Genomic DNA, 26993 nt, shown 5'->3' with positions numbered 1-26993 from the left:
GGCACGGGACCGGCCCCCGCGGCTTCCACCCGCCCCAGCGCGGCGCTCGGCCGCCGCCCCGCTTGGGCCGCTTTGGCCCTGACGCTGGGCGGGCACAGCGGGGAAGGGTGGTGATGCCACCCTCCTGCGGCCTGCCGGTCGTTCTGAGTGGATTATTTAAAAGCGAAAGGTGCAGTTTAGAAAAAGAAACACGCAGTTAGTACAGGGTCTGTGGTTGCAGCAGCTGGATAAAAGTGAGAACCGAAACACCTTCAGACGGGAGCCCCTTCCCAGGCTGTGCTGGCCTTGGGGGACATTCCTGGGAGACATCAGAGGGAGGCGTAGAAACCGATTCTGATGAATGCACAGCTGAAAGTTAAACTCCTTGCTGAGGACTATCAGGGTTATTTATTTATTTATTTATTTATTGCAGTACTGGGATTCAATCCTGTGCTTTCGGCCTGAGCTACATATTCAGACCTTTTTTATTTTGAAACGAGGTCTCACTAAGTGACCAGGCTGGGTTTGAACTTGGGATCCTCCTGCCTCAGCTTCCCGAAGTGCTGGGACTACAGGTGTGCACTACCACACTGGACTTGTCGGTGTTCTCACCAGTTGCTTGTTTGTGGGTTAAATGTCCGTTTCAGTGTGCTGCTTGTATGACCTCGTGTGTAGTCCCAGCAGTAGGCCAGGCTTGGAGCTGGTTCCTGCCCCCTGGTCTGTTGGATTTCTCCGGCCCTGGGAACCTGCAGGGAGACCCTGGAGTCCTTGTGGGCAGGGACAGCCCTGCTGCCCGATGCTGGTCTGTGGGGCAGCCCGGCCGGCCGTGGAAGGCAGCAGTGCCACAGATTCCAGCGTGTGCGACCCACTGATTGAGTACTTGGGCGGGGAGGGAGCGCCAAGCTGGGAGGCAGCCAGGACGGCGCAGGAGTGGAGCTGTGCGGGTGAGCGTCTTGGAGCGCCTCTGACCAGACGCCTGGACCTGCCCCGGCCCCTGGGTGCAGGTGCTGCCAGGAGTGGGGAAAGCCCGAAATGGGCCATATCCGGGTGTTTGTTGGTCCCCACCCGTATCCCTTACCCCCCGCGTCGCAATCCGGTAAGCTCAAGCCTGCAAGGGGTGTGCCCCCGTGCATGTGTCCATGTGCGTGAGTGTACGGCAGAATTCGTGTGGCAGCGAGGCCTGCTGTGACCAGGAGGTTATTTTTAGTCACTCTCTGCCCTCCCAGTGTGAATAGTCCTGTTTCTCTGCAGCCTGGCCCTGGGGTTGAGTTTCGGCTGCTACTCCGGGTCGCGCAGGATTTACAGTGCCTGATCCTCCTGCCCTTCCAAGCCCCGGAGAGCTGAGTTGTGACTGCGCCTGGTCCCGGGTTTCTAGCAGGGAGTTGTGAACCTGGGAGAGGCGAAGGCTTGGTTGGCTCGTTTGGCTTGCGTTTGTTTTTTGGCAAATAGCAGCAAAACCTTTGTCCAGAGAGATGTGGAGAGCGGAGGTCTCCGTGGCCCCCAGCCCCGAGCGGGCGCGCAGCTGCAGGCTGGTGCCGTTAGGGTTCTGTGTTGTGTCCCTGGCTGCTGTGACAGGGGCTCCGGGGGAGCAGAGGGCCAGGGCCGCATGGGTGTGGAGGAAACCGGGTGGGCAGGAGGAAGCAGATGTGATCGAGCAGGAGTCTGGGCTGCTTTTGCAAGGCCACCTGCACTGTCCCCGAGCAGGGCGGCTGTAGAAACCGCGTTTCCTCAGCTGTCACAACTTCCTCGTGTTCGCGGAGCGTGTGTCACCTCTGCCTCTTTCGACATCCTGAGGCGCGCTCAGCCCTGGGCAGGGCCGTCGGGGTGACCGTGGACACACATCTGTCCAGTCCACCACTGTGGGAACCTGGGCCAGTCCTGGGCGGGGGTCCTGCCGGTCTCTGAATGGTGGCCCCTGGGGTCCCGGGATTTGGGTATAAAATGGTGACTTAGATATAAAGTAGTGAGTTAGGTCTTTTCTAGTAGTGTTGAGTATCTTCGGGCTCCGAGCACACCCATGCCTAGAGCAGCACAGTTTATGGCGGCTAAATCTTGGGAACGGCCTATCTGTCCTTCCGTGGGTGAATGGAGAAAGAGCATGTGGTGTCCGCACACAGTGCAGGGCAACTCCACCGCAAAGGAGGATAAGTTGGAGGCGTTCGTTCACAGGTACAACAAGTGCTCCATAAGGCCATCCTATTAAGTGAACTGAGTCACACAAAAAAGTTTAAATATCGCATAGTTTCTCTTACGTGAGAAATGGAAAAAAATATATGTATAAAATAGAATATAGATAAATAGGAAGTGGGGAGATCTTTTTCAAGTGGATGGAGGAGGCCGGGCGTGGTGGCACACGCCTGTAATGTTACTGAGCACTCAGGAGGCTGAGGCAGGAAGATGAGGCCACTCTGGGCCACACAGGGAGTTCAGGGCCAGCCTGAACTACACAGCGAGACCCTGCCTCAAAAAAAAAATGAAAACAATAAACAGAACATTTTACTTGAGGAGAGACTAAATTTCCCTTTTTGTCTGAGTTTCTGTTCAGCCTGAGCTAATAGCACACAGCGGAAGCCTCCTTAGCAAACTGCTAAGAAGACTTCGATGTCTCAACTGCCACTCGCGCTGAGCACAGGAAATCGAGTTATTTATAGCTGCAGCACTGCTTCTCCGCCAAGCTGATCAAGCCCTACCTGACGAGAGCAGAGTTCTGGGACTGCAGGAGGGTGGACTCCCGCTCCTCAAAAGGCAAAGTTCTGAGGACTTTCTTACCCCCAGGGACCGCTGTGACTCAGCCGGATTGTTTATGGCCTGGCTGGCTACCCATTCCCCTGTGTTTCCAAAATATCTGTTCCTGTTTAACAGATGAACGTGGAGCCCAGCGGTGTTTAGCTGTTCCAGCTGCTGGGGATGGACGGCTGGATGCTGGGGGGTCGGGGGGATATTTCCTTACTGTTTTTGCTGCAAGTCATTCCAATCGTAGGGTTTTGGTTTTCGAGGCAGGGTCTCACCATAAGTATAGAAGCTGGTTTTCATAAATTGGGTTTACTTCCATGATTCAGAATCTAGATAAAATTAAGTAAGTTAGCATCTTTCTCCCAAATTAAAAGAAAAATACATTATTCTGGACACATCCAAATGTATGGGGGTTTTTGTTTATTTTTTGGTACTGCCCAGCCTCATGCATGCTGGGCAAATGCACTACCACTAAGGTACCTTCCCCCGACTGTTTTGTTTTATTCTTAACACAGGGTCTCCTTTGCTTGCTCGAGGCTGTCCTCAAACTGGGAGTCCTCTTGCCTCAGCCTCCCTAGTAGCTGGGATTCTAGGCGTGCACTGCTGTGTCTAGTTTCCAAGGTGTAGTAATTCAGAATCACACAGACCACTGTCATGTTCCTCCGCCCCAGGCCAAATTCCAAAAACAATAAACCAAAAATAAAAAATACACAATCAAAACAATAATAAAAAGCCAAACCAGAAATCCACCCAGCAACATGGTGTGTGTTCTAAAACACTCATTCTCTCTGGGCTGGCCGGCGTTTCCTTTGCTTCTGTAACTTCACAGCTGCAAAGCCAGGTTCGCTCTCCCTTGCATCTAAAGCACAAACACTTGGCAGTAGAGAAGTGACTTGTATTAAATTAGTATAAGGGGTGCTACTGCTAGTTTGCTTTTGTTTTTGTTTTGTTTTTTTAAGGCAGGGTCTAGCTCTGTAGTCCAGGCTGGCCTTTAACTTACTATGTAGTCCAGGCTGGCCTAGAACTCACAGCAATCCTCCTGCCTCAGCCTCCACAATGCTGGGATTACAGGTGTGCGGTGTTGCACGCAGCAGGTTACTTTTAATTTTGCCTGACACCTCTTTCCCTTTGTAAGTTTATGGAAGGGAGACTGTGGGACACCACCCTTTCTGACGTGTGTATCTTCCAATATCCATGGAGGGTGGAGGTGCAATTTTCCTAGGCCTAGAGAAATGGAAGTAGGCTGGGGGTGGGCTGGTGCACCCACCAGCAGGCCAGCTGGCTCTGGCTGTGTTTTGAGCACAGTGAGGGCATGGAAGGAACTAGGAGGATGTCCTCACCTCAGGAAAAAGTAAATTATTAACAGCGAGACTAGACATTCACTTCCAGGAAAGATACCAAATCTCCCTCACCTTCTCCTGGTTCTCCGGCTGGGTGGTTCTGTAGCACTTAGCACCCCTCTCCTTGTGCACTAACCTTCCTCTTAGCTGGGTATGGTGGTGCACGCCCGTAATCCCAGCACTGAGAAGTCTGAGGCAGGAGGATCACTGCAAGTTCAAGGCCAGCCTGGGCTACATAGTGAGAAGCTGTCTCAAAAAAAATCCACCCAGGCCAAGAGTGTAGCTCAGCGGCACAGCTCCTGCCTGGCAAGCACAAGGTCATAAGTTCAATTCCCAGTACCAAAAAAAAAAAAAAAAAATCCACACAGTTAACCATTCGGGCCATCCCCCAAGAAGCCCATAAGTAGTAGAGGGAGCTGCATTTACCAGGCCCCTCTGCACAGCCTGGCCAGGGTTTTAAGGAAGCGGAGCTTTATCTCCATCTTGCAAGGAGAGGAAACAGCTCTGTGAGGCTGGGACTTTCCAGCCCTGCAGCCGTGCGGGAGGCAGGAGGCCTAGGTGGTTCCTCCCGGGCCTGCTGCCTGGGATGGGTGCTGACACGGCCACCGCCCGCGGGCACACAGCACTTCAGGGGCTCCAGCAGGAAGCCTGGTGTAGTAGGCACGGCCCCTCCTTGGTGGCCCTGGGTGTGGCCATCCCGGCCGGGGACAGGGTTTCACTTCACTGGGCAGTGCCTAAGGACACAAGCCCTTGCTCCTGAATACAAGCGAGAAGCCTGTGTTTCATCCACCTCTTCTGTGCTCAGTATTCTTAGATGGGAGAATGCTCAGTGAACTTTTAAAAAATAGAGAATTAGCTGGCTGTGGTGGCGCATGCCTGTAATTCCAGCACTCAGGAGGCTGAGGCTGGAGAATCACCTCCAGTTCCAGGCCAGCCTGAACTACACAGCAAGATCCTGTTTCAAAAAAAAGAAAGAAAGAAAAGAAATTATCAACAGCAAGTATAGAAATTCATTTGTATGGAAGAAACTACAGAGAATTCGTTCTCCTCAGTAGGGTGGCTCCTGAACCAGGTTTGCACTGTGAGGTTTGGGTGGCTGAGTGTACCCACCCCTGCACTGGATAAAAAGCACTCTTGGTTTGTCTCTGATCCATACCTTTGTTATTTTAGGGAGATATTCTTTAAAGAAGTTGTTGATTTTTTTTTTTTTAAAGTTGTTCATTCTGAAAAGCTAAGTCATGACCATTGACTGCAGTGAGGAAAGAAGTCTAGATGTCTTAGGGTACCAATAAGTCCAAAGCCAAGCCAGTGTGGTGGCACACACCTGTGACCCCAGCCCTCGGGAGTTTGAGGCTAGCCTGGGCTGCAAAGTGAGTTCAAGGCCAGCCTGAACTGCATAGCGAGACCCTGTCTCAAAAAAACAAATAAATAACAATAGCGAGACCCTGTCTCAAAAAGACAAATAAATAACTAAATAACAAGTAAGTCCAAAGAATAAGGAAGCTCTTAGATTACAGAGATGCTGAACTCCAGAGATGGAGGAAGTTTGTAGAGATTATGCATAGCCGGTACCCCCAACTTCTACCATGAGGGCTGGTGTTCAAAAGCAAAGTCATTTAGCCAGGCACCGTGGTGCACGCCTGCAATCCCAGCTCTCTAAGAGGCTGAGACAGGAGAATCGCAAGTTCGAGCCCAGCCTTGGGTGAGTTAGCAAGACCTCATCACAAAACAAAACATTTGAAAAAGAAGTCAAACATTTGAAGAAGGGCTGGGATGTAGCTGTGTGAGGGGCCGGGTTTCAGCCGCCCCACTCAGAGTAAGTGGGCCGTCCAGGCCCCGGCCATTGGCACGGGCGCAGCCCAGAGAGGTGGCCAGGTCTCCCTGCGGGTCCTGCAGGACACAGCGAGGAGCTGCAGCCTGGGGAGCTGGGTCCTTGGCCCCAGGGGCTCAAGGCCAAAGCAGCGAGGGAATGGCTTCCCTAAGGCTGCTGCTTTTTCTGCAAAGTTCATTGTAATTTGAGACTCAGTAATTCCTTGTCGTTAATTTTGATAGAAATACAGTGTTTTAAGTGAATTAAATACATAAATAATGAAGTTAAACCTCAGTCTGCAACTTTCTATCATCCGTATCTTCATTTATTTATTTTGGTCTTTGAAGAAAGGGTCTTGTTATGCAGGTAGCCCAGGCTGGTCTCCAACTTGTGGTGATTCTCCTGCCTCAGCCTCCCGACTGCTGGGAATCTAGGCATGCACCACCACACCTGGCCCGTCCTCCATAGTTGCCGGACGCACCTGATGAAGGCAGACTGTGTCTGTCCTGTAACCTCCACACCCAGACTGAGCTCAGGCCCTGCCTGCAGCATCCCGCAGAATGTAGACCGGGTCGGTGCCCGGTCACTCCCAGAAGTGTTGGCGCTGTGGTTCTCAGTTCTGTCAGAGTCAAGGCACCCTGCCCCCGCGCCCCAGCCACTGCTGCGGTGCAGACTGTGTCCTGCTGCCACCTCAGGGCGGCTGACCTCTGACCTGGCTGCTGGCCCTTGGAAAGCACCAAGCATAGCCAGGTGCTGTCTTCCCTCATTTCCGGAGCTGATGGGCTCCGCAGAATAGTGGCAAATGTGCAAGGTAGGTGACAGGTATTTTGAGTTTTTATGTCAGCTGTAATCAGTGATTAGAGCCAAAACTTACACAGTGGGGTTCTTTTTCTGTGGAGAGGGGGTTGAGACAGGGTCTCCCTATGTAGTTCAGCAATCCTTCTGCCTCAGCCTCCAGAGTGCTGGGATTACAGGTGTGCACCGCCACACCTAGCTAGAAAATGAGCATTTCTTCTGGGACAGAAATGAAATGCAGGTGGCAGCCGAGGGCCTCAGCCGCCCTGTTGCCCTGTCTTTAGAGTCTGCTGCTGTGAGTGGTGGGCGTTTCCAGAGAAACAGAAGCCGGTGGCCAGCATCACTTCCTGTTGACAGCCGCTCGGGAAGGGGACTCGTCACCATGGCTGGAAACAGCAGCACACGGTAGCCCTGTTAACATGGTGTGGGAGTGTCCTGCAGGAGCGGGACTCAGCCCCCGCCGGGAGCCTGTGCCCGTCCCTGATCTTGCTTCCTGGAGGGACACAGCCCTTGGGGAGGGACCCCCGCGTGTGCCCAGACAAGGCTGGCTCTTTCTGCCGCTGCAGTCAGGGGAGAGTCCTGTTACAGTCATGTAAGGAACGTCACATCCTTAAAACCTTTCCAAAAAGGTTAGAAACTACGGCAACAGCAGACGGGAGCCTGGGGGGAAACCACTGGCTTCTCAGTTCCCCTCCGTTTGAAGCCTGGAGGCCACAGTGAAAGCGGAGAATGAACTTGAAGCTGGCCTCTGCGTGGGGACCGCCCTGCGGCTGCTGAGGCCCTGTCCCTGTCCCGCTGGGTGTCGTGCAGAAATGCCAGGCGGGCGGGAGGGTCCCAGGCGCCCCTTCTCTCTGTGTCCCCGTCAGCGCCCTCCCCAGGGGCCGGGCCGTGTTCTGATGTGTGGTGACAGGTGTTTCCCACACGGCCATCGTCAGGGGTCCCCTTCCACCCCAGGAGCATCTCGGCGCGTCTCACTCAGCCCGGGGAGCTGGAGTTCTGCCACCTGCCGAGGAAGTGACCGGAGAGGGCTCTGTGCCGCTTCCCGGGAGCAGTGTCTCCGAGAACGCGCCCCAGCTGGCCCACGGCCACCGCTGCCCAGGGGCCCTGAAGGAGGCCGCGTGGAGATGCGCTCGGACTGAACCTCCTGCTGTCTTTGGCGTCTCCCCGGCCTCAGTCTTTCCTGGGTGCGGAGGTGTAAGGAGGGCTCCGGCATTCAGGGTCCAGCCGTCTGCTTTGGAGGCCACTAGGGGCAGCGTGTGCCCTTCCTCCCAGCGACCCACCCAAGAGTGCCTGACCTTGGACCGTGGGGGGGACCCTGGGGAGGGTCGGTGTGCCCCTAGAAGGGGAGATAGGGCAGTGTGGGGAGCCTGGCTCACCCTGGCCTGTCCCCTCCTTCCTGGCGCACCAGACAGCCAGTGATCACTCGTCCCAGCAAGGCCCACAGGACACGGGCACCTTCTCCCAGCAGCGGGCCCGCATGGCAGTTGGTTTGGGCGTCTCATTTCCTTCCCCCCCTCCCTCCCTTCTGAGTCTTCGCTGTTTGTTCTGAAAGTTGCCACATCCTGAGGAGATGGGTGGCCCTGGGCGGCCGCGGTCCTGTCACCCTAACCCTTGAGCAAGTCTGGGGCCTGGCCCAGACTGCTCCTCTGATGAGTCCTGGCTAGACGTGCTGTGCGGGGCAACACTGGAGAGCCCCGCTCCCCACCCGGCTTGGCCCGCGCCCCCGTGCAAAGCACGTCCCAGCCGGGTTAGTTCAGGACACAGCAGAGGCGACGTTGTTTCATCCTTAGATATTTTGGGATGCTACCAGCATGCGGCGAGAGGGGAGGCCTCGGGGACCCCCGTGAGCCCCAGGCCAGGAAGCTGCTGGATCCAGCTGCTGCTGATCTGAGGTGACGGAGGAGGGACGGCTGTCCTAGGTTAATCCCAATCCGTGGGAGTGGGGGAGGCACGGCAGGTTGCAAAGGGCCACATCTGACTTCTGGGTTTGGATTTGCAGCCTTGTGCCGCCCACCTGGGTGCACACCCCCACAAGCTCCATACTTCCTGCCTCCCGTGCCACCCCCAGCTTCGCTGCCGCCATCACCTCCTGTGCGGTGCGAGCCTCAAGGGGTGGTGGGGGCACCTGCCAGCTCCGCCCACACGCAGAGGCACACATGCACACACATACGTGTACACACATACCCCCCGCCTCCAGACACAGGCGCTGGCCATGCTGCTGTGTTCTGGGCAGTGGTGTCTTGGCCCCATGGCCTCTGGAGGCAGCCGGTTAGCAGGGTCTCCCCGGGGCTGCCCGGCAGCAGGCTTATGCAGCTGTCCCTAGGAGCCCGAGGCCCTCAGCTAACAGGCCTGAGCATCTGCATGGGACCAGTGGCTTTGGCCCTGTCCCCACGCTGGCCCCACATTTCAGCCAGGGTGGCAGGTCAGGGGCACGGGCCACTCCACAGTGCTCTGTCTGGAAACCTGGGGATGCTCTTGTCACAAACACGTGTCACTGCCTGGAGCCCGGGGCTCCAGCTATCCCAAGGGTGCTGCCACATGAGCGCCGTCCCTGGCCCCTGCGAGCTGCGTGCAGGACACGGTCGGGCCCCTGGAGCGCCTGCCCTTGTTATTTGCGCATGTCGTGGTACGGGAGGGTCACATTCATCCCGGAGCTGGTGCACGGGCAGCGTACATCTCAGCTCTTCGTACGTGCCATCCCCCACTGCGTGGTCCCTCCCCCTTTACAAGGACCTGTCTCCCCGCTTCCTGTTACCAGCTCTTATGGACTGTTTGTACACTGGCTCTCTCGTGTGACACCTGAGCTGTGTGTGTGGTCCGACGCGCTTCACTGTATGGCCCTGAGGTGCACCTGCTCTCCCACAGTGACCCGTTTGTCCTCCTGAGGGCGGAGCAGGGGCCCCCTGCAGGTCGTTGTAGGTCTCACGAAGTGGTTCCAGGAGGGCTCCGGGTGCAGTGCCCTTGGCCCCTGGACCCGAGGGCGGGCTGGGCCTCCAGCTGACTCAGGCACCTGAGCTCTTTGCACTCTGTGTGCAGGTCACTTGCCTTCCCCTACGGCACCTTGGTGACATCGCCGTGGTCATGTTCTGGTGATTGTCCCTTGGAACCTGCTGTTCTTGGCTGCGTCTCTGACCAGGATGAGCCGTGTTGTTGAACCTCCGTGTGGTTTCCCCGCCACGTGACCTGGGCCAGTGCCAGGCGTTTCTGTGCCTCGCAGGTCCAGCTCTGTGCCCGTGAAGACAGCACGGCCGAGCGGGGCTGGGTGTGGCCGCTGGGCTGGTTGTCAGGCAGACTCCAGCAAGCGAGAGCATCGTCCCCACTTCCTGCCTCGGAGCGCTCAGTCTCCATGAGAGCAAGAGAGCTGCAGGGGCGCGGGCGCTGTGTCCGCTGGGGGTCCACTGCGGGTGACGGTTGGCCTGGTCAGTGTCGGTGGGGCTGGCTGCTGGCGTCTTAAGGAGTTCAGACCAGCACAGGCGTCCTCCATGCAGACCCAGCATCAGCCCAGGCAGTGTGCGCGAGCAGGCATCCCAGGTTTTCCTCTTTCAGCGCTGTTGTCCTCCGGGAGCGCCTGAAGCTACAGAACTCGCTCTCCTGCCGCTGTGGGACTGAGGCACCCTGTTCACGCTGGTGTCTCGGGCGCTGCTCTCAGCTCCTGGCAGCTCACAGCCCCTCAAAGCCCCCCACCTGGCAGCTCGCCTTGTCAAGGCCAGGGAGAGACTCCACGCGCGGGACCCTCTCACACCCCCTGACCGGGGTGGGCCCAGCAAGCGTGAACCGGATGACAGGAGTCATGTCCTCTGCTCGCGGCCGCACCCACAGTCCAGCAGAGGGCCTGGGCAGGGCATGGGCACCGGGGCAGGGATCTCGGGGACCCCTGTAGAATTCGCCAGCGGCGCCCTCTGCTCTGCCCCTGCGGCCCCACCCGGCTCCTTGTGCAGCTCCCTCCCCGTCCACCCTGTGCTGGGCGGAGGCTGCTGCTCCCACTGTGCCTCTCGCAGAGACCTGAGCTCCTTGCAGGTCTTGCTCAGGCGCTTGTTCCTGTCTGGCACTTGGGTGGCCTCCCTGTGCTCGTGTTCTGGTTGTTGTCCCTGCTGTCTTGAAGTTCCTGGCCGCGTCTCTGAGTCGGAGAGGCTGCATGCCTTCCACTCCCAGGCTGACAGGCAGCTGCGCTCAGTGTGAACTTAGCCGCTTTGCTGGCCCACGCTGGTGTTGCGGGTGTCCCACGCACTTCCTCCCTGTCTCCAGCTGGGGGGCTTTTTGGCATGTCACTGGTCTAGAAAGCCACAGCAGGGGAGCACGTTGTAGTGTGAGTTTCCCAGGAGGACCCCAGCAAGCGTACTGCGTGACAGGCCAGCTGTGGTCACCACTCACCATGGATCAGAATTTAGAGATCAGCTTATAATACAGCTCATGTACTGGGCTGAGGCAGGAGGATCTCCCTGGGGACCCTGGAGCCCAGCCTTTGTCCCCCTCTCCTGGGCTGCTGGCATCCCTGCCGCTCCAGTGTGAGGTCAGTTACCTGGGAACACCAGACGCCCGGAAACAACAAACTCACAAAGGACTTACGCGGAAGGAAGGGGGCATTTGATTGACATTGGGAGGCCTGAGCTCTGGCACTCGCTGCCTTTTCTGACCGTCTGTCTGTCACACGCAACAGTAGGAAGCATAGAATTTGTTAAACTGAGACCGTGTGTGGGTGCCCGTGTTGACAGCGTGGCTGGCCGGGTCAGGCCCGTCAAATGCTCTCCCACAGAACTAGGCAAGCGCAGCGCCCGAGAGCTTGTTAAACACAGGCAGCTTTTTCAGCAGAGGCGCAGGCTTTGACAGCCCGGACCTTCTGTTCTGGCCATGCAGGTTCATAGACCAGGGCCATTTGCTGTCCACTGATGAAATCAGAGGAGGCCATTTCTGTTGGTCAGAAGCAAGAAGGATTTATTCAGAGCCAGCTCTGGGGAGAGGAGGGGCCTCTTTACCTCGGCGCAGCACCTCACCTGTACAAGTGTGTTGGGGTCTCGCATGTAGGGGGCAGGGCAGAAGGGAGAGACAGCAGGCAGGTGCAGGCTGCCCCCTCCCTGCCCGAGGGAGTGCACCTGGGCTGGGCCTCAGGCTGGGCCTCCTGGTTCCGTCCATTCCTCTGCGCTGAGGAGAGGTGGGGAGCCGGGATCTGAGGCTGTTACTAAGCACAGGAAGGTCACCTGAACACAAGCTCTGTGACTTTACCCTGGTCAACCTGAGTGACCAGTGGACACAGGTCGTGTAGCCAGTATGAGTGTGCTGGGCACAGGGATGACTCACACCCTGAGCAGGCTGGAAGAGGACAGCCTGAGCATGCACCATGCCACACCGAATGGTGCACAGTTTAAGATTTGGGAACATACCTGGGCCTGGTGGTGACACCTGGAATCCCAGCACTGTGGGATTGGGCCGAGGCAGGAGGATCGAGTGTTGCAGCCCCGCCTGGACTTCGTAAGACCCTGCCTCAAAAGAATGGATGGATGAATGCATGGGGCTGGAGATGCAGCTCACTGTGAAGGCCCTGGGTCCAGCCCCCGGTATTGAAAAGATAAACAACTCATGACGTGTTTCTCTCTGGAATTTTCCGTGTAATGTTTCTGGACCTCCTTGGGGCCCAGGTAACTGCAGCCCTGGGAGGAGAAGCCTGGGTGGGGGCTTCTGTCCTCTCGTTGGCACGGGTCCCCTGCCTTGTGACCCTATCGGCTCTCTCGAGCCTGTGATCCATCACCGGGTGTATTAAGCTCTGGACAGGACCTTCTCCCCAGTGTCGTGAGCCTGTCCGCGGGGGCGCAGCTGGGCCAGTCCCTAATCAGATTTCCGGTCTGTTGCAGGCAGAGGCCCGGCTTGCAGCGAAGCGCGCAGCCCGCGCTGAGGCCCGCGAGATCCGCATGAAGGAGCTGGAGCGGCAGCAGAAGGAGGTAACTCTGGGGTCTTGGCTGCCTCCCCGAGAGCTGGTTTTAATTTTAGGCGCAGCCTGCGAGCACACAGGCACCTGTTGGTGCTGACGCACCTGTCTTGGTCACGTTGCCAGGGATGGAATGCGCTTGCGAGTGGGCTGATGCCCGAGGTCAGGCCGGGGGTGCACATAGCTGGGATGCCAGACCTGCCCACCCCCGTCGGGCAGAGGGAGACCTTCCCAGACCTGTTTTCTGGTGACAAGGAGCCCAAGGATCCGGGTCTGAACTTCAGGGTCTCCCTGTTGAACCAGGACTCATCAGATCCTTGGAATTAAGACGGGCAAGAACAGATTACTGTTTGCTGGAAGGAGACTGGCTTGTTTGGTTTAGACATATTTCCGCAGAGGTTTCTGCGTGTTGGACAGCGACCAGAGGGCAGAGTGAGCACCCTGGGCGAGCAGCCTGAAGAACTTGCCCTGGGAAAGGGGTGGGAACTGTTTGCACACCTGTTCCTGCCCCTTCTGCCCTAGTGCAGGGCTGAAGGGGGGCCAGGAGTCGGTTCTGAGGGCTCCAGGCCCTGGAGCTCACCTTGGGGTGCTGAGCTTTACCGTACCCTGAAAGACATCGAGGTGGGGGACCCCTCAGTCCTGTGCTCTCAGGGGCCCAGAACCCGCCTTTGGCCTCTTGCCGAAGGGCCCTTCCTGTACGGTCTGCGTGTTCTGCGCTGGGCAGAGGCTGCTGGCTGCCTCCGTGGCTGCTGTCTGCCCCCAGGTTCTGGTTCTGCTCCCTTCCAAGGATTCATGGCAATGTGTAAAAACTGAGTTCTGGGGGCTGGGGCTTTAGCTCAGTGGCAAAGCACCTGCCTGGCAAAAGCAAGGTCATGAGTTCGAGTCCTGGTACAAGAAGAAAAATGAAAAACAAAAAAAAAAACAGCTGAGTTCTGTCCTTGCTTGTGAGTAGAACTGATTGACATGGACGCTCGCAAAGTCCCATGCAGAAAGCTCTTGAAAGTTAGGGCTGGGGCCAGCAGCTCGGCAGGGAAACGGCAAGAGAACGACCTTGCCCTTGACCCTTTCTGGGTGGAGGGCCACTTTGCCCTGGAAACCAAGTGTCTCCTGATGCCAGCCTCGAGGCACCATCACCAAACCTAAGGTAGACACCTTGGTTTATAGGACTGCACGGGAAGAGGCAGCAGCCACCTACCTGGCTGCTCCCCAGTGGTCTCGAGTCTGGGATGTCCCGAGTCCGGAAGCGGCTGACTGCCCCAGCGCCTCCACGTTTGGCCTGGCTCGCCCTCTCTGCTGGCTATTCTTAGAACAAGACAAACAGTGTGAGCTTGTACCATCTGATAGCCTGGGGCACTGGCATTTTAAGTTGTTGATTAAGGGGAAATGAATATGCTCTGCGAGACCGGTGTTGATCCGAGGGCTGGGTGTTTGGGTGTAAAAATTGAGTTTCGGGCCGGGGATATAGCTCAGTGGCACAAGTGCCTGCCTAGCAAGCACAAGGGCCTGAGTTCAATTCCTGGTACCAAAAAAAAAAAAAAAAAAATTGAGCTTCCGCAGTCCCCGTTTGCATCGGCACACAGGTGCTGCACGGGGGCCTGCGGAGCCCCAGGGTGCTCTGAGGACACCCAGAAGAGTGGAGGAAGCTGTCGGCCAGGGAGGGGCCGAGGTTGGCGCCCCCCAGCGAGAGCTTGCAGAGTGGAGGGAGGAGCACCGGCCACCAGTGGTGATCGGTGCGTGCTCTTCCACATGGCAGGGATGGCAGGACTCGGCGCTTCGTGCAGACGTGCCCAGGTGTCACCGTCTAAAGCAGTGCAAAACGAGTGGAGAAATGACCAGTTCTTTCAATAGGACTTCAAACATTTTGATTAATTTTTTTATCAGTACTCTCTTTTTTTTCTCAAAATGGCTTTCAGTTCCTTTCTGGTAACTTAGAGAACCTTTGTGATGTTCCTGCTACTTTAATCTGATTTCTGTTTCTCTCCCTTTTTCTTGTGTCCCTCTCCCTGTAGATCTATCAGGTTCAGAAGGTAGGCTTCCTTCCCTGCTTTCTAATTCGCATGGCCTGCCCCCCCGCCAAGAGCCTGGTCACCTTTCAGAAACAATGCCTCACACGGAAGTTCTCTGTTTCTCCCACTGCAGTGTTGGGAGCTTGTCTGAGAAGGCTGCAGTCCCCACGTCTGCTCACGGGAAGCAGCAGTCACACTTTTTTTGACTTTCATCCTTATTTTCTGCAAGATATTAGAAAGTAGTGTGCAAAAGAAAAATTCCAAGACAAAATCACATTTTAGAATTCAAGGAAAAAAATAGAATTCAAGGAGCATTTTGAAATCATATATTGAACGAAAAAGGTTATCTTTCTTGGTAGCTTTCTTAGAAAACCCTAAATTAGCACATGTTCTGGGGTTATTAGACACTGATTTTAAAATCTAGGTAAAAAAGAAAATGAAGGCGTGGTGGCACACACCTGTAATCCGAGCACTTGGGAGGCTGAGGCAGGAGGATTGTTTTGAGTTTGAGACCAGCCTGGGCTACAAAATGAGCTCAAGGCCAGCCTGAACTGCATAGCGAGACCCTGTCTCAAAAAGGCAAAAAAAAAAAAAAAAAAAAAAAAAAAAAAAAAAAAGAAAAAAGAAAAAGAAAATAAAGATATAATAATCAGATCTACCAGTTTAAGATACACCTGTCCTCCACTGCCAGCATTCAGGGTTCCGTAGGGTAAAATGTGTCTCCTCTCAGGTTAGACGTGAGCTCCAGACAAGGCCAGGCATGGATGTTTCTGAGACAACCAGGTCTGGGATTTGGGGCTCAGCAGCAATGAAGTGGGAAGAAACCAGCTCCCCAAGGATTTAGGAAGTGGGGTATAATGAGCCATAAATGAGTTTAGTTTGTGACTAAATAGTGGATTCCTATATGAATTTATCTAGTGTCTGAAGAACGACTGTTTTTCTCTTAGAGCACAGAAACGGGTCTCAGAGTCTCAGCGATGAGGGAAGCAGGCCCCTGGGGCTCTGGCCGTCGGTGAGCGGGGTCCCCACGCTCCCCGGTCCTGGATGGGCCCCACCCTGTTGCTGTTCCCGTCAGGCCCGGCAGACACAGGCTCCTTGGCCCGGCAGACACAGGCTCCATGTGTACTGTTAGTTTCCAGGGCCCAAGTACTGAATCGATAGAGTTCTAAGTCATCCCTACAGTCCAGGAAGAACTGGTCAGGTTGAAGGCTAACTGGTGCACCCTCCCTGTCCCCACAGGGCAGGACGTCACTGTTCCAAGCGCTAGAAGGGCTGGAGCTGGTCATTTCCAGTGGTGTCCCCTCCTCTCCTATTCATGAGTCCAGTTGGGTTTCTTGTTTCTGTTTTTGGGACAGTGGCAAGGACTTTGTCTAGCAGCACACGGCTGCAGGAGCCCCTGGAGTCCACGGCACGGGGCCACCAGAGCCACACCATATCCCCCGCCGTATCACCCTGTCCGTAGCCCTTCCCCGACAGAGGAAGGAGGCAGTCAGCCTTCTCCCCGCTCCGAAGGCGCCAGGCTGGTGCCTTCTGTTGCATCCAGGCTGTTTCTGAAAGCCAGGCACCTTCTGCACTGGGCTGGAGCCTGCTTCTCCTGCATGACTCACTGCTAAGCACAGCGCTCGCCTTCGTAACCCTCTGCTGCCCTGGAGTGAGCTGCGCTGGGGCTGCTGCAGCCCCCTCGATGGCTCTTGCTGTCCCTAGGGTGTCCTCCCTCATGGGGTGACACAGAGTGCGGCCAGTCAGAGCCACCCAGGACGAGTGAAAGGTTTGGAGGATGCACAGTGCTTGATACAGGTATAAAATGGGGCAAAAAAGAAGTACAAAAAAGAGAAAAACTGGTAACGTAGACTGTGTGGGAATTCAGTAACTTACAAATGTGTGTAGCTCTTCCTCTTATTAGAATATATTTTCCTTCTGTCTTTGTAATTAAAGAGGAGATTAAGCTACAGGAGGACAATGTATTCTCCATGTGAAATTCTGGAAGTTGAGGAAGGGCAGAGCTAACACTAGCTGAATGCAAATGGCCCCAAGCTGGTGCACTCACCGAGCCTGAAGTTAAAGCATAACTTGGTGAGGTGTTTGCTTTTCATTTCCTTTCCGGATTTACAATCCAAGGAAATAACTTGTGGAAGAAGATAGGGCCCATGTGGCTTTTTGTACTAGTTTGGTACTGCTGGCTTCTAAAAGCGTTGTTGAATTCTCGCCCCGATTTCTCCTCTGTATTTTCTACGTACGGCCATCTCTAGGAGGAAGATAGGCCACCAAGAGCCGCAGACTGTAAACCTAGCAATGGCGTGTTTCAGTAATGAAAACCATGGCAAACATGACCCTGTAGTTCCAGCATCCAATTTTTAATTCTCGCTGCAAGACTGTGCAGTGTGGAGACAGAGGTCACACCTCTGTTGCGGCCTGCAGGGCCTTGCTTAGCTGTCTCTTCACTTTTGTATTGGAAAAGGGAGGCAAAATAAGAAGAAAGTAAGAAGAAAGGCAAAGCCTTGCTGTCTGGGGCTCCAGCCACATCCCCTGACCTGGGGGGGGCGCTGTACTCGGTGACAGTGGCAGACACTGAGCCTGAGCCCGCAGTCAGACGCGGCCCCGGGGGTCTGTATTAGCAGGTGAAGCTGCAGCTCTGTGGGCAGCGGCCAGCCCGGGCGGCACCGCAGGTCTGCCCACGCCCTCCCGTGCGGGTCCTGGGTAAAGACCCGGCTCCTCTGAGCTCTCCCTTCCTTCAGCACAGGGGCCTGGGGACAGCACGAGGCAGCCCCTCCCGCTGGCCTCCCCCTTCCTGGCTCTCAGCTTTGCTTCTCCCAGCCTTGCTGCAGAGCAGCTTCCTGAGGGCCGGCCTGGGATCGCCGGCCTGGGAGTGGCTGCAGGGCGGGGCGTGGGACCCCTGCAGGCGGATTCCTCTGCGGCCCCCACGCTGTGATGCTTTGCCTGGCATGTGACCTTCACGGGGACCTTTGCGGGAGGCGCGGGGCCTGGGGCGGTGGGACGTGCATGTCAGAACAGTCTCTTGGGCCCTCACTGTTTTACTTCCTGCCTAATTCTTTTTCCCTTCTTTCTTAGAAATATTATGGGCTGGATACTAAATGGGGTGACATCGAGCAGTGGATGGTAGGCCTTGAATACACTCTGGAGACATAAAGTGCTGTATAATTTGATTCTTAGGCAGTGTAATCATGTAGATAGATCCCCACCGCCCGGTAATTTGATACCGAGAGGTCTGCTTCCGGGCCTGGCCCCGTCTGGTTCTGACTGTTTACATCTCCGAATGCAGCCTGCTTAGAAACAGCCCGGCCTGGCTGCCCGCCTGTGTGTCAGGCCCCAGCCCCTGGAATGAGGACCTTCCTGAGCAGCGCCTGTGGCCGTCACACCGTGGTGCTCTAGCTGGAGCCGCAGGGGCCTTGGCGGCATTCCTTTGGGGTTGCGGTCAGCTCCCCTGCCACCCCCACCCTGGCCTTCATGCACCGCAGTCAGGTCCTCTCGTCCCATGGGGCACGCAAAGACCTTTACTTCTTCCACGCACCACAGTGACCCTTCTGCCCCCCAACAAGGAGAGCCCACCTGGCAGGGGGCACGCATCCCCACGGGTCCCCACGTCCGGCTCCGCACCTCGCATGCACTCACCCACCTCTTCCTGTCCTGGCTGTTGGGCCGCTGGCCTCTCCATGCCCTCTGGGGTCCTAGCCTCTGCGAACCTGGCAGGACAGTGTGCCCTGGCCCTGGTCCCGGTCCCCAGCACAGATGACCTCAGGTGATGGAGGTCCGCTGCTGCGGCCTGCGGACCCGCGTGTGATGTAGAGGACAGGGAGACTCAGGCCTGTGGGCCGCTATTTTGGCTTCTCCGACCCAGGGAGAAGTTTGCTAATGCTGACACCACTGCCTGAACAAAGACTCTGAAACCAACCTTCCGTTTAAATGTATCGGATCAGAGAGGTTAGAAAAAATTAAGACAGAGCTCTGGGCCCCAGGCTTGCCGATTTGAAGCCCAGGATGAAATACAGCAGTCCTTCCTGTGCCGAGGACCAGCACCTGAGAGGAAATCCTCCCCCCCCTGCCCCCACCCCCACCCCTGTTGAAACCTTTAAGTAAAGGCAAAGAAAACATTTAGTGACATTTGGGCCAGGGACGCCGCCTGGCCTGGGGGCATCTGCGGCCCGCGCAGCTCCTCTCCATGCACCCCTAACTCTCTCTTGCTCTCCCTCCTCGCCTCGGTAGGAGGACAGCGAGCGCTACTCGCGCAGGTCCCGGAGACTCGCCTCGGTTAGTACCGCTCTTCTCGTTACTTGGGCTCTGGGCTGAAGCCTGCTTTGTGCACCGCGTGACTGAAGTGGGTGTTTACTAATGCTTCGAACACGCTGGTGTTACTGTCTGAGCAAAGACTACGAAGCCAGCCTTCAGCATTTCAGTCTAACTTTGGTAAGAGTGTGAGGGTGTGTTTGAGAAAAGTGTGGCGTTTTCAGTGCTTTTTGCTATTGAATATTCATGGGTAATTTACATAGTGATATACCTGGGGGCTTATGTATAACTTACCTCTGATGAGATATTATCACTGGAAGAAGCTGAATCCATGTTATCCATAAACAGGCCGTGTGCTGCCGAGGACCTGGGCCTGCATCCCCGGAGCTCATCCGGAGGAACCGGCCCGGTCAGCTGTGTCCTCTGCGGCAGCCGGGCATTGCGCCTGTCTGTAGGCGCCGTCCTCACTTCACAGCTGTTCTCCTTTCTCTCAATAGGCCTCGGACGAGGATGAGCGCCTGTCAGTGGGTAGCAGAGGCAGCCTGCGGGTCAGTACCGGGGCTGGGTCAGTGCCGGGGGCTGGGTCTGCATGCACAGCGTGTAGCCGAGCCCTACCCTCCCGTCCCGCATCCCACCCTCTCCCTGGTCCCTGGGGTCTGACGGCCAATACCTCACTGAGGAGATGCTTGTTTAAAATTGAAGCGATGGGGTTTCTTTGCTGTCGTAAAGAGGCCTTAATGTGCATAGACACTTACGTCCGCGTCCTTCCAAGAGCAGAAGTCATTGCTTTCTAGTATTTCTCTACATCACAAAACCACTGCACCTTGAGAACAGTTGTCTCAGAATTGGTAAGAAGGCACGTTCCACCTTCAGCAAGGCTGTGTGGCCCCTCACATACTCCGGATAAAATTGCACACCTGTGGTGGTGCACGCCTATCATCCCAGCGCTTAGGAGCCAGAAGCAGGAGGATCGCAGCAAGTTTGAGGCCAGCTTGGCTGACATAGTGAGCTCAAGGCCCGTTTGAACTACAAAATGAGACCCTATCTCAAAAACAAAACAAAATTGGAATCTCAGGTTACATAGCTGTAAGTTCATTATTATTCGGTGATAATTTTGCATAGTTGCTGGAAGTTGCCTGGTACAAAAAGGGTTAGACCTGTGTCTACCTCAGGAGTCTGTTTCCTTTCATTAACGATAGGAAATCTCTTCAGCACTGGCGATTTAATGACTAATTATTTATATACACACATATATGTCAATGTGTTTTCCTTAACTGCTTACAGAACTTTTATAATCATGCTTGAAGAGATTGTGTGCTCCGGGAGTGAAGTAGGGAAGCTGATTTGTTGTTGCCTTAACTTAGTCAGTCCCCCTGAGCATGTCGGCTTTGGTTCCGACGAGGCCGAGGTTCTGTCTCCTGCAGGTCCTAATGGGCCTGGAAGCAGCTGCAAGGGGACCGCGTAGACCCGAAGGCTGGTTTCCATCTCTGTGCCACTGAGCTCATAACTCCGCCCCTCGACTTACATGTGCACTAAGTGTGCGCTTTTTTTGACAGCCTGTTGAAAGCGTTGTCCTGGAGCTGCTGAGCCACTCTGGTGGCATCCCCATCTCTGCAGCACTAACACGGATGTGGGTGGCTTTGTGGGACGGTTACAACTCCCGCGGGATGGGGTAGAGGGCCACCCAGCTATCTGGGGCCTAGGCATTGTGATCCCGCTGTGACTTCCACAAGGTCCCTGTGACACAGCCACTCTAGGGGAAGGAAATGTCGTAAATTCAAAGCTCAGTTTGTAAACTCTGGGGCCAGGACACAGACATGGAGAGCAGGCCTGGAAGGCTGAGTCCTTGAAGCCAAGGAAGGGACTGGGGAGGGACCAGGGGATGGCAGCACTGCCTGCTGGATTTAGCATTGCCAAGAGAACTTCTCTGATGGCAATGGTGAGAGAAAACCTTATTGATAAAGCCAGGCGTGTTGTCACACAACTGTAATCTCAGCACTCAGGAGGCTGAGGCAGGAGGATTGCCTTGAGTTCAAAGCCAGCATGGGCTACCTAGTGAGTTCAAGACCAGCCTGAACCACTTAGTGAGTGCCTGTTTCAAAAAAAAATAACAAATGCCGGGAAAATCCATAAAACCTGACTGGTAGGGAATCAAAGGAGAATAGGAGAGAGGTGGAAGCAATTCAGTTCTCTATCCACATGTCTCCTCTTCAATCTGTGCTCCTCCTGCAACTGTGTGAGCACTGTGGGGATTCACCACGCTCTAGGAAAAGGGTGGTCACTTTCCTAAGGTTCTCAGAGGGCCTCCTGCCCCCAGAGAGTCTGAGGGGTTGTCTACTAATGAGCATTCCGGAGGGCCGGGGGCCTTCATTTCTCTTTCAAAGCTCTTAACCAGAAAAACGAGTTCAGTCTCTCTGCTGGCCCCTGCTCCTTGCCAAGGTAGCAAGTGTATTCAGGGTGTAGTTCAGGCCAGCAGCCCACAGACCACACACTGAATAAGGGAGAGAGGAGAAAGTCATTGGGACTTTCATTTTCCACTGCAGGTCTGCAGGCCAGACTTTTCCCAGAGGGGCCCTAAAGAAGCAGGCTGTCTTTGAAAACCTTAGAACTTGAGAGCAGAATCAGACTCATTCATTCATTCATTCACTTAGGATGTATTGGAGACATGGGCTCATTATGTACCCCAGGCTGGTCTCAAACTTGTTGTGATCCTCCTGACTCAGCCTCCTGAGTGCTGGAATTACAGGCATGTGCCACTGTGCCTTGCTGGCCTACTCATTTTAATAGGGGCAGAACAAGCCCAAGGTGCCTGAGAGTCCTGCTCAGTCCTGTTCTTAGCGACACCTCCGGTGCTCACTGCCCCAGGCCTGGGGCAGTGGCCATCTCCACAGCAGGTGCCCCACACCGGACCCCACGGAGTTCTAATGTAAGATCAGTTGTCTTCAATTCCTCAGCTTCCTGCATTCCTGGGCACTTACTGCAAACCCTAAGAAGGCCAGGGAAGATTTTCCTGTTCTGGAGTCTCCTTGGATGGTCCTCTTCAGATATAAGATTTTAATTTTTTTTTTATTTAAAAGCTGAAGTCATACATCTGTTAGCTTTTTTCTACCTTAATGAGACTGTATTATGTAAAGGAAGAACTAAGTTGCTCAAACCATTTCATATTTTATGAATTATAGTACCTGTTGCTATGGCAGTCTGAATTTTTATGGTTGCTACTGTTGTAGTATAAATTTTTTATAAATATATGTAAGATCCTAGAGGTCATGGAAAATGCATTTCTGTTAAGATCTTAGAGACTGTCACTGTTTTGGTGTTCTGATGAGCTTTTCACTCACTTTTGGTCTTCTTCCTGTTGCTCCCGCTGTCCTCACCCCACCAGTCGCAGCCTGACCCAGAGTCCGGGGGTCCCTACGCCTGGGTGAGACGGTCGCATACGACCTGCTGTGTGATCCTAACTGTGTGGTGTGACCCGTAACATGCCCCGGCGTTTCCACTCTCCTCGGGTGCTGCCTGAGAGGCTGGCTGGGTATGGCACAGTGCTAGAGCCAGTGCTGGGCGTGCCCCCTCGGGCCCAGAGCCGGACCGAGGTGCGTGGCTGCTCAGGCCCAGGCTCTGAGTGCAGCCGTCCACCAGCCCGGACAGGGGCTCTGCGCGCCCAGGTAAAACGGGTGGGTCAGCCTTCAGAGAACCCACTTGGGCCAAAATATCCAAAGGCCTCTAAATTTTTTCTCAAAGATTAAATGCAGTCATTTCACCTAGTGAAAATCTCATTGTTTTCTTTTCTTTTTTTGGTACCTGGAATTGAACTCAGGACCTTGCACTTGCCAGGCAGGCTCTTATGCCGCTGAGCTGTATCCCTGGTCAAAACCTCCTTGTTTTCTAACCCTTTAAATTAAATATACCTCTGCTCTCTGCCAGCAAATACCCTCTGAGAAAGCCGGGAAGGGGTAACAGAAACAAAGGCTTTTGATTCAGCCTGAACTACTGGTGTTATAACTGTGAGTCTCTGCCTGCTGCTCTCAGAACACTCACAAGAGAAAACTCCGATCTCACCCAGGAGCCGGGCTCCGCACGTAGGTGACCGGGCCTCCAGTCGTCAGAGCACCGTGTACACCAGATCTAGAGCATTTGGTGCTTCGCCGGTTACTGCTTCTTTTTGAAATTATTTGGCAAATTCTCATTTTTAAAGTGCCCTTTTATGATTAAGATGGTCATTAACCAAGAGTGCTGTGAGCCAGCCCGGCACGTGTGATCTGCCCAGGGTCCTGATGGGGCTGGAGGTCCAGAGCCACCGTGTCCATCCAGGCCCGGCCAAGCACAGACCTGCTGGCGTGGCAGGGGCGCACGTTCTGGAAGTGCCCTGTTACTTATCTGCGGCCATACCCACACTGGTGGGTGAGAGCACTTTGGGACACTATAGATAGCAGTTCTCCTGTTCTTGAAGGAATTCAAAGCGTTACCAACCCATTCTTAGGCCTGTCATCTCACAGAAGACTTGGTTGAAGGGACACATTTCAGATTTCAGTTTTCCATGCCACTTTTAAAATTGAATCAAATGCACCAGGCACTGTGCTCAAAATTTTTGATTTACCCTTGCTTGTTGGTTTCGCATCTCTAACACCCTTAAAATGTGCCTGCGGTGTGACTCAGAAAAACAGAAATCTAACGTTATTAATGGGCAGAGCTGGTGGGGACTTTTGCACGGTCACGGGGGCCAGCTGCACAGCAGTCCTTAGAGCCTGGCGGGTCGCACGTTGCGTCTGGAGTGGCAGGGCTTTTCCTCTTCCTCCTGGCCCGCGCCGCGGAAAGCGCAGCGTTGTGCGTGTGCTTTTCCGCTGCGTTAAGTGCTTCTCGCTTGCGGTTTGGGAGGCCGCCGGGGGAGGGGATGTCACAGCGCACGTTCCGGGCTGCGGGGTGCGTGTGACCCACCAGGAGAGCAGGCGCCTGTACCTGGAGAAGCCACTCGGGAGGGGCGGGGCGGGGCTCCATGGGGCGAAACCAGCCCAGGTCGGGGACCTGACCTCGGAGGCCGCCCGTGTGCCGTGCCCGGGCTTTCCGAGCAGTGTCGGACAGTCCCCCGTCGGCCTCTGAGCCCTGCGCTGTCCTGTGGAAGCAGCCCGCCCCGCCCCTCTCCGTGCACCGGGACACGGCAGCCGCGGAGACGGGGGCGGGGTTTGGTAGGAGGTGGGCCTGCTTGTCTGGGGGAGCTGTCAGCCAGACCCTGTGGCAGGGGCCGGGTGCTTTCTAGGCTTGTGATCCCCCCGCGGGGCGCAGGCCATTGCACCCCGACGGCCTGCAGAGGACGTTTCTCTCGGTGGAAGTGAGCGCTTGCTGCCCGGCTCTCCGTCTGTGTCTCCCTGCCAGGGGTCAGCGAGGGGCGGGTGGAGCAGAGGAGGGACCCCCAGCCAGGGCGGGGCGAGGGTTTATGTGTGTGCCACCCTTCCCTCCCTCACTGGTGTAGAGTCAGCTGGCATCACTCCGTGTCAGCCTGTAGCCTCGTGTCCATTTCTTCCCCAAACTAGCTTTTCTTTTTTGCAGTGCCAGGGATTGAACTCGGGGCCTTGTGCATGCTGAGCAAGGGCTCTACCCCTGAGCCACACTCCCAGCCCTGTTTATAGAGTTTTAAATTTTGAGACAGGCCTCACGAAGTTGCCTGTCTGGCCTCAGGACTTGCGATCCGGCCTCTGCCTCTGGAGCAGCTGGGATTACTCTTGTGCAGCACAGGACCTGGCTCCGAAAACTAGTTTCTAAAGACATCGCAAAGGGGTGATTTGGTCCAAACCCTACCGGCCTTTGACCTGCGTTTCCATGTCGAGCAGTCTTGTTGGGGAGGTGCCAGTGGATTAAATAACTGGCCTGAGGGCACACTCCGAACTGGGCCTGGATCTGGGCCTCTCGCTGTGACGGGCACCTGCCTCCCTCCTTATCAGGTGCGCAGGTTCAAGGCTTCTCTTCCTCCTCCGTCCCCTACGGTGCACAGGTCTTACGTGAACCAGCACGGCACAGGATAGAAGGACGGGAGCACTTGGAGGGGACCTGGGCTCGGAGACAGGCAGAGGAGCTGCAGACCCTTACAGGCGCCTCCCTCGTTCCTGGAGGACGGGCTAGGGCTTCCTTCAGTTTATCCTCTGGTCTCACTTTGAGAAATAAAGTAGGGAGCCTGGATGAAAGAAGGAACTACTATGGACCATGGTCCCTGAATAAACACTTCTCCCTGTTCAGCTTGGGGCCTGCCTTCCAACTTTCCTTTCTCCCTTCCTTCTCAGAGGTGGGAATTGAACACACTGAGTTACCTTCCTAGGCGTCCTTTTAATTTTTCATTTTGAGACAGGACCTCACTAAGACCCCCAGCCTGGGATCGAACTTTTGATCCTCAGGCCTCAGCCTCCCAGAGTGTTGGGATTATAGGTGTGCACCTTCCACAGCCAGTTGAGCATTGCTTTTCTTTCTTTCTTTCTTTCTTTCTTTCTTTCTTTCTTTCTTTCTTTCTTTCTTAAGACAGAGTCTTGCTGTATAGTTCAGGTGGGGCTTAAACTTGCTTTGTAGTCTAGGTTGGCCTCAAACTCATGATGATCCTCCTGCCTCAGCCTCCCAAGTGCTGGGATTACAGACACGCACCTCCCACGCCCGGCTGAGCATTGCATGTAATTGAAAGAAACTATTTCTGAATCTTATGATGGTATTTCATACTGCGCTGTAATTTCCCCTGACTCACCCTGAACTGTGGCCTGAAATCTAATGGGCTCCCACCCATGGCCTGACACCCGGCCTTCCAAAAGTGAGAATTTCTGCAGTGCTGCCCTAAAACTGGGTGAAAAAGTAGCAGTGACTAGTGAGAAGCAGCTGCCCCGGTCGTAGCTTCACCCCACAGGGCGACCTTAGAGCCAAGCAGGACCTGTATGTCACATAGCCTGACTTGGCTTCTCCCGGTTGGAGCTGTGTGGACGTGAGGCTGGGATGCATGGGGGTGTGGGCTGTGCATCACCCCAAACCGTCCCTGCACCCCCTGTTCTGAGAAAGCATAGCTTGCCCTGCTGATTTTCCTTGCTGACTTGTGCCTGTCTTCATTTGCATACTGATGTGGGTTTTCTCTTTTCTTCATTGATGCAGAGTAATGGTTATGATGGAGAGTTGTCCGGACCGCAGCCGGTGAGCAGAAGATCCGGCAGGGTTAGTACAGCCGGCTCGCATGGCGTGGCACTCACGCAGGTTGCTTGAAAGCTGCTAAGAGTCGCGGCTAAATTTAGCTCGTTTTTGTAAGAGGTCTTCTTTTTCTAGCGCGGTAGGGTGAAAGATAATGTTTTCCAGCTAGCAGACATTCCCAGAGTGCTCTCAGACATTCTCAGGATGACTGACATTCTAGGTGTTTCGAAGAGGTCCATGTTGTTAAGAATCTCTTAAGTTTAAAACCAGATGGAACTTTAAAGTTTAAATGTAGATTAAAGATGACGCTTGTGGTACTATGTGTGGAGGGTACAGGTAAGTTGAGCTGCACGCACACTCGCGTCTGACACCTCCACAGTTCTCCAGCTCTCTCCTTGTAGTTCAGGTATTTATCTGAAAGAGCACAGGTAGGAGTCCGAGTTTTCCTGGGGAGGAGAACTGAATTTTAACTACAGGGATGGAATGCTCACGGCCAGGCGGGGAAGCAGGTGCCAGCTGAGGGCAGCCAGCGGAGGCGGAGTGCTGCTCTGCAGGGAGAGGCGGGAGGGGCCCTGGTCACAGGCGGCTGTGCCCTGGGGAGTGCAGGCTGACCGGGCTCGTTGTGGTGAAGCCTCATTATGCGCCATAGGTTTGTTCTAAAACTTTCCTGTGCTGGCATTTTTTTCTCTTTTACAAATACATTTCACAGCATTTTAATTTTTATTTTAACTGTGCTGTGCTAAGGATATTATAGAGTCAGTTAAATTTTATTCCTAGGCTTTGCATGGGTGACCCATGCCCCACCCCCTACTAAAGCAGCAATCTCAGCTTCCCAGAACTGGTTGGACAGGTTGTGTGCACCTCACCCCGCCCCGCGGGATTGCGCAGGCTTTGCTCACGTTTTCTCTGAGCTTTTACACCCCAGGCTTTTAGGTCCTTCCAGCTGCAAGACCCTGCCTGTGCCCCTCACCCCACACCTGTGTGCTTCCGAGGCAGCACAGAGCCCGGGCACAGGCGAGGAG

General features: G+C 55.0%; 1 protein-coding gene across 34 annotated transcripts in view; it reads left to right on the top strand.

Annotated features, from left to right (window-relative positions):
- The window catches only part of Lrrfip1 (leucine rich repeat (in FLII) interacting protein 1), a 104990-nt gene that overhangs the window by 38554 nt on the left and 39443 nt on the right, over positions 1-26993 (top strand). For 15 of the 34 annotated variants that reach the window (XM_013508050.1, XM_013508049.1, XM_013508051.1 and 12 more), the window contains exons 2-8: positions 12504-12590; positions 14587-14604; positions 17653-17700; positions 18805-18849; positions 19323-19373; positions 22208-22246; positions 25939-25998. In XM_013508050.1, the coding sequence (XP_013363504.1) occupies positions 12504-12590; positions 14587-14604; positions 17653-17700; positions 18805-18849; positions 19323-19373; positions 22208-22246; positions 25939-25998 (348 nt within the window). Of the gene's footprint in view, positions 1-8530; positions 8550-12248; positions 12291-12503; positions 12591-14586; positions 14605-17652; positions 17701-18804; positions 18850-19322; positions 19374-22207; positions 22247-25938; positions 25999-26993 lie in introns of those variants that run through there. The other 19 variants (XM_013508026.1, XM_013508033.1, XM_013508039.1 and 16 more) reach the window with 10 other exon arrangements.

The sequence above is a fragment of the Chinchilla lanigera genome, unplaced genomic scaffold (assembly GCF_000276665.1).
Source record: "Chinchilla lanigera isolate Chin_1 unplaced genomic scaffold, ChiLan1.0 scaffold00141, whole genome shotgun sequence".
In the NCBI taxonomy this organism is placed as follows: domain Eukaryota; kingdom Metazoa; phylum Chordata; class Mammalia; order Rodentia; family Chinchillidae; genus Chinchilla; species Chinchilla lanigera.
This window is presented reverse-complemented; position numbering and strand designations above follow the sequence as displayed.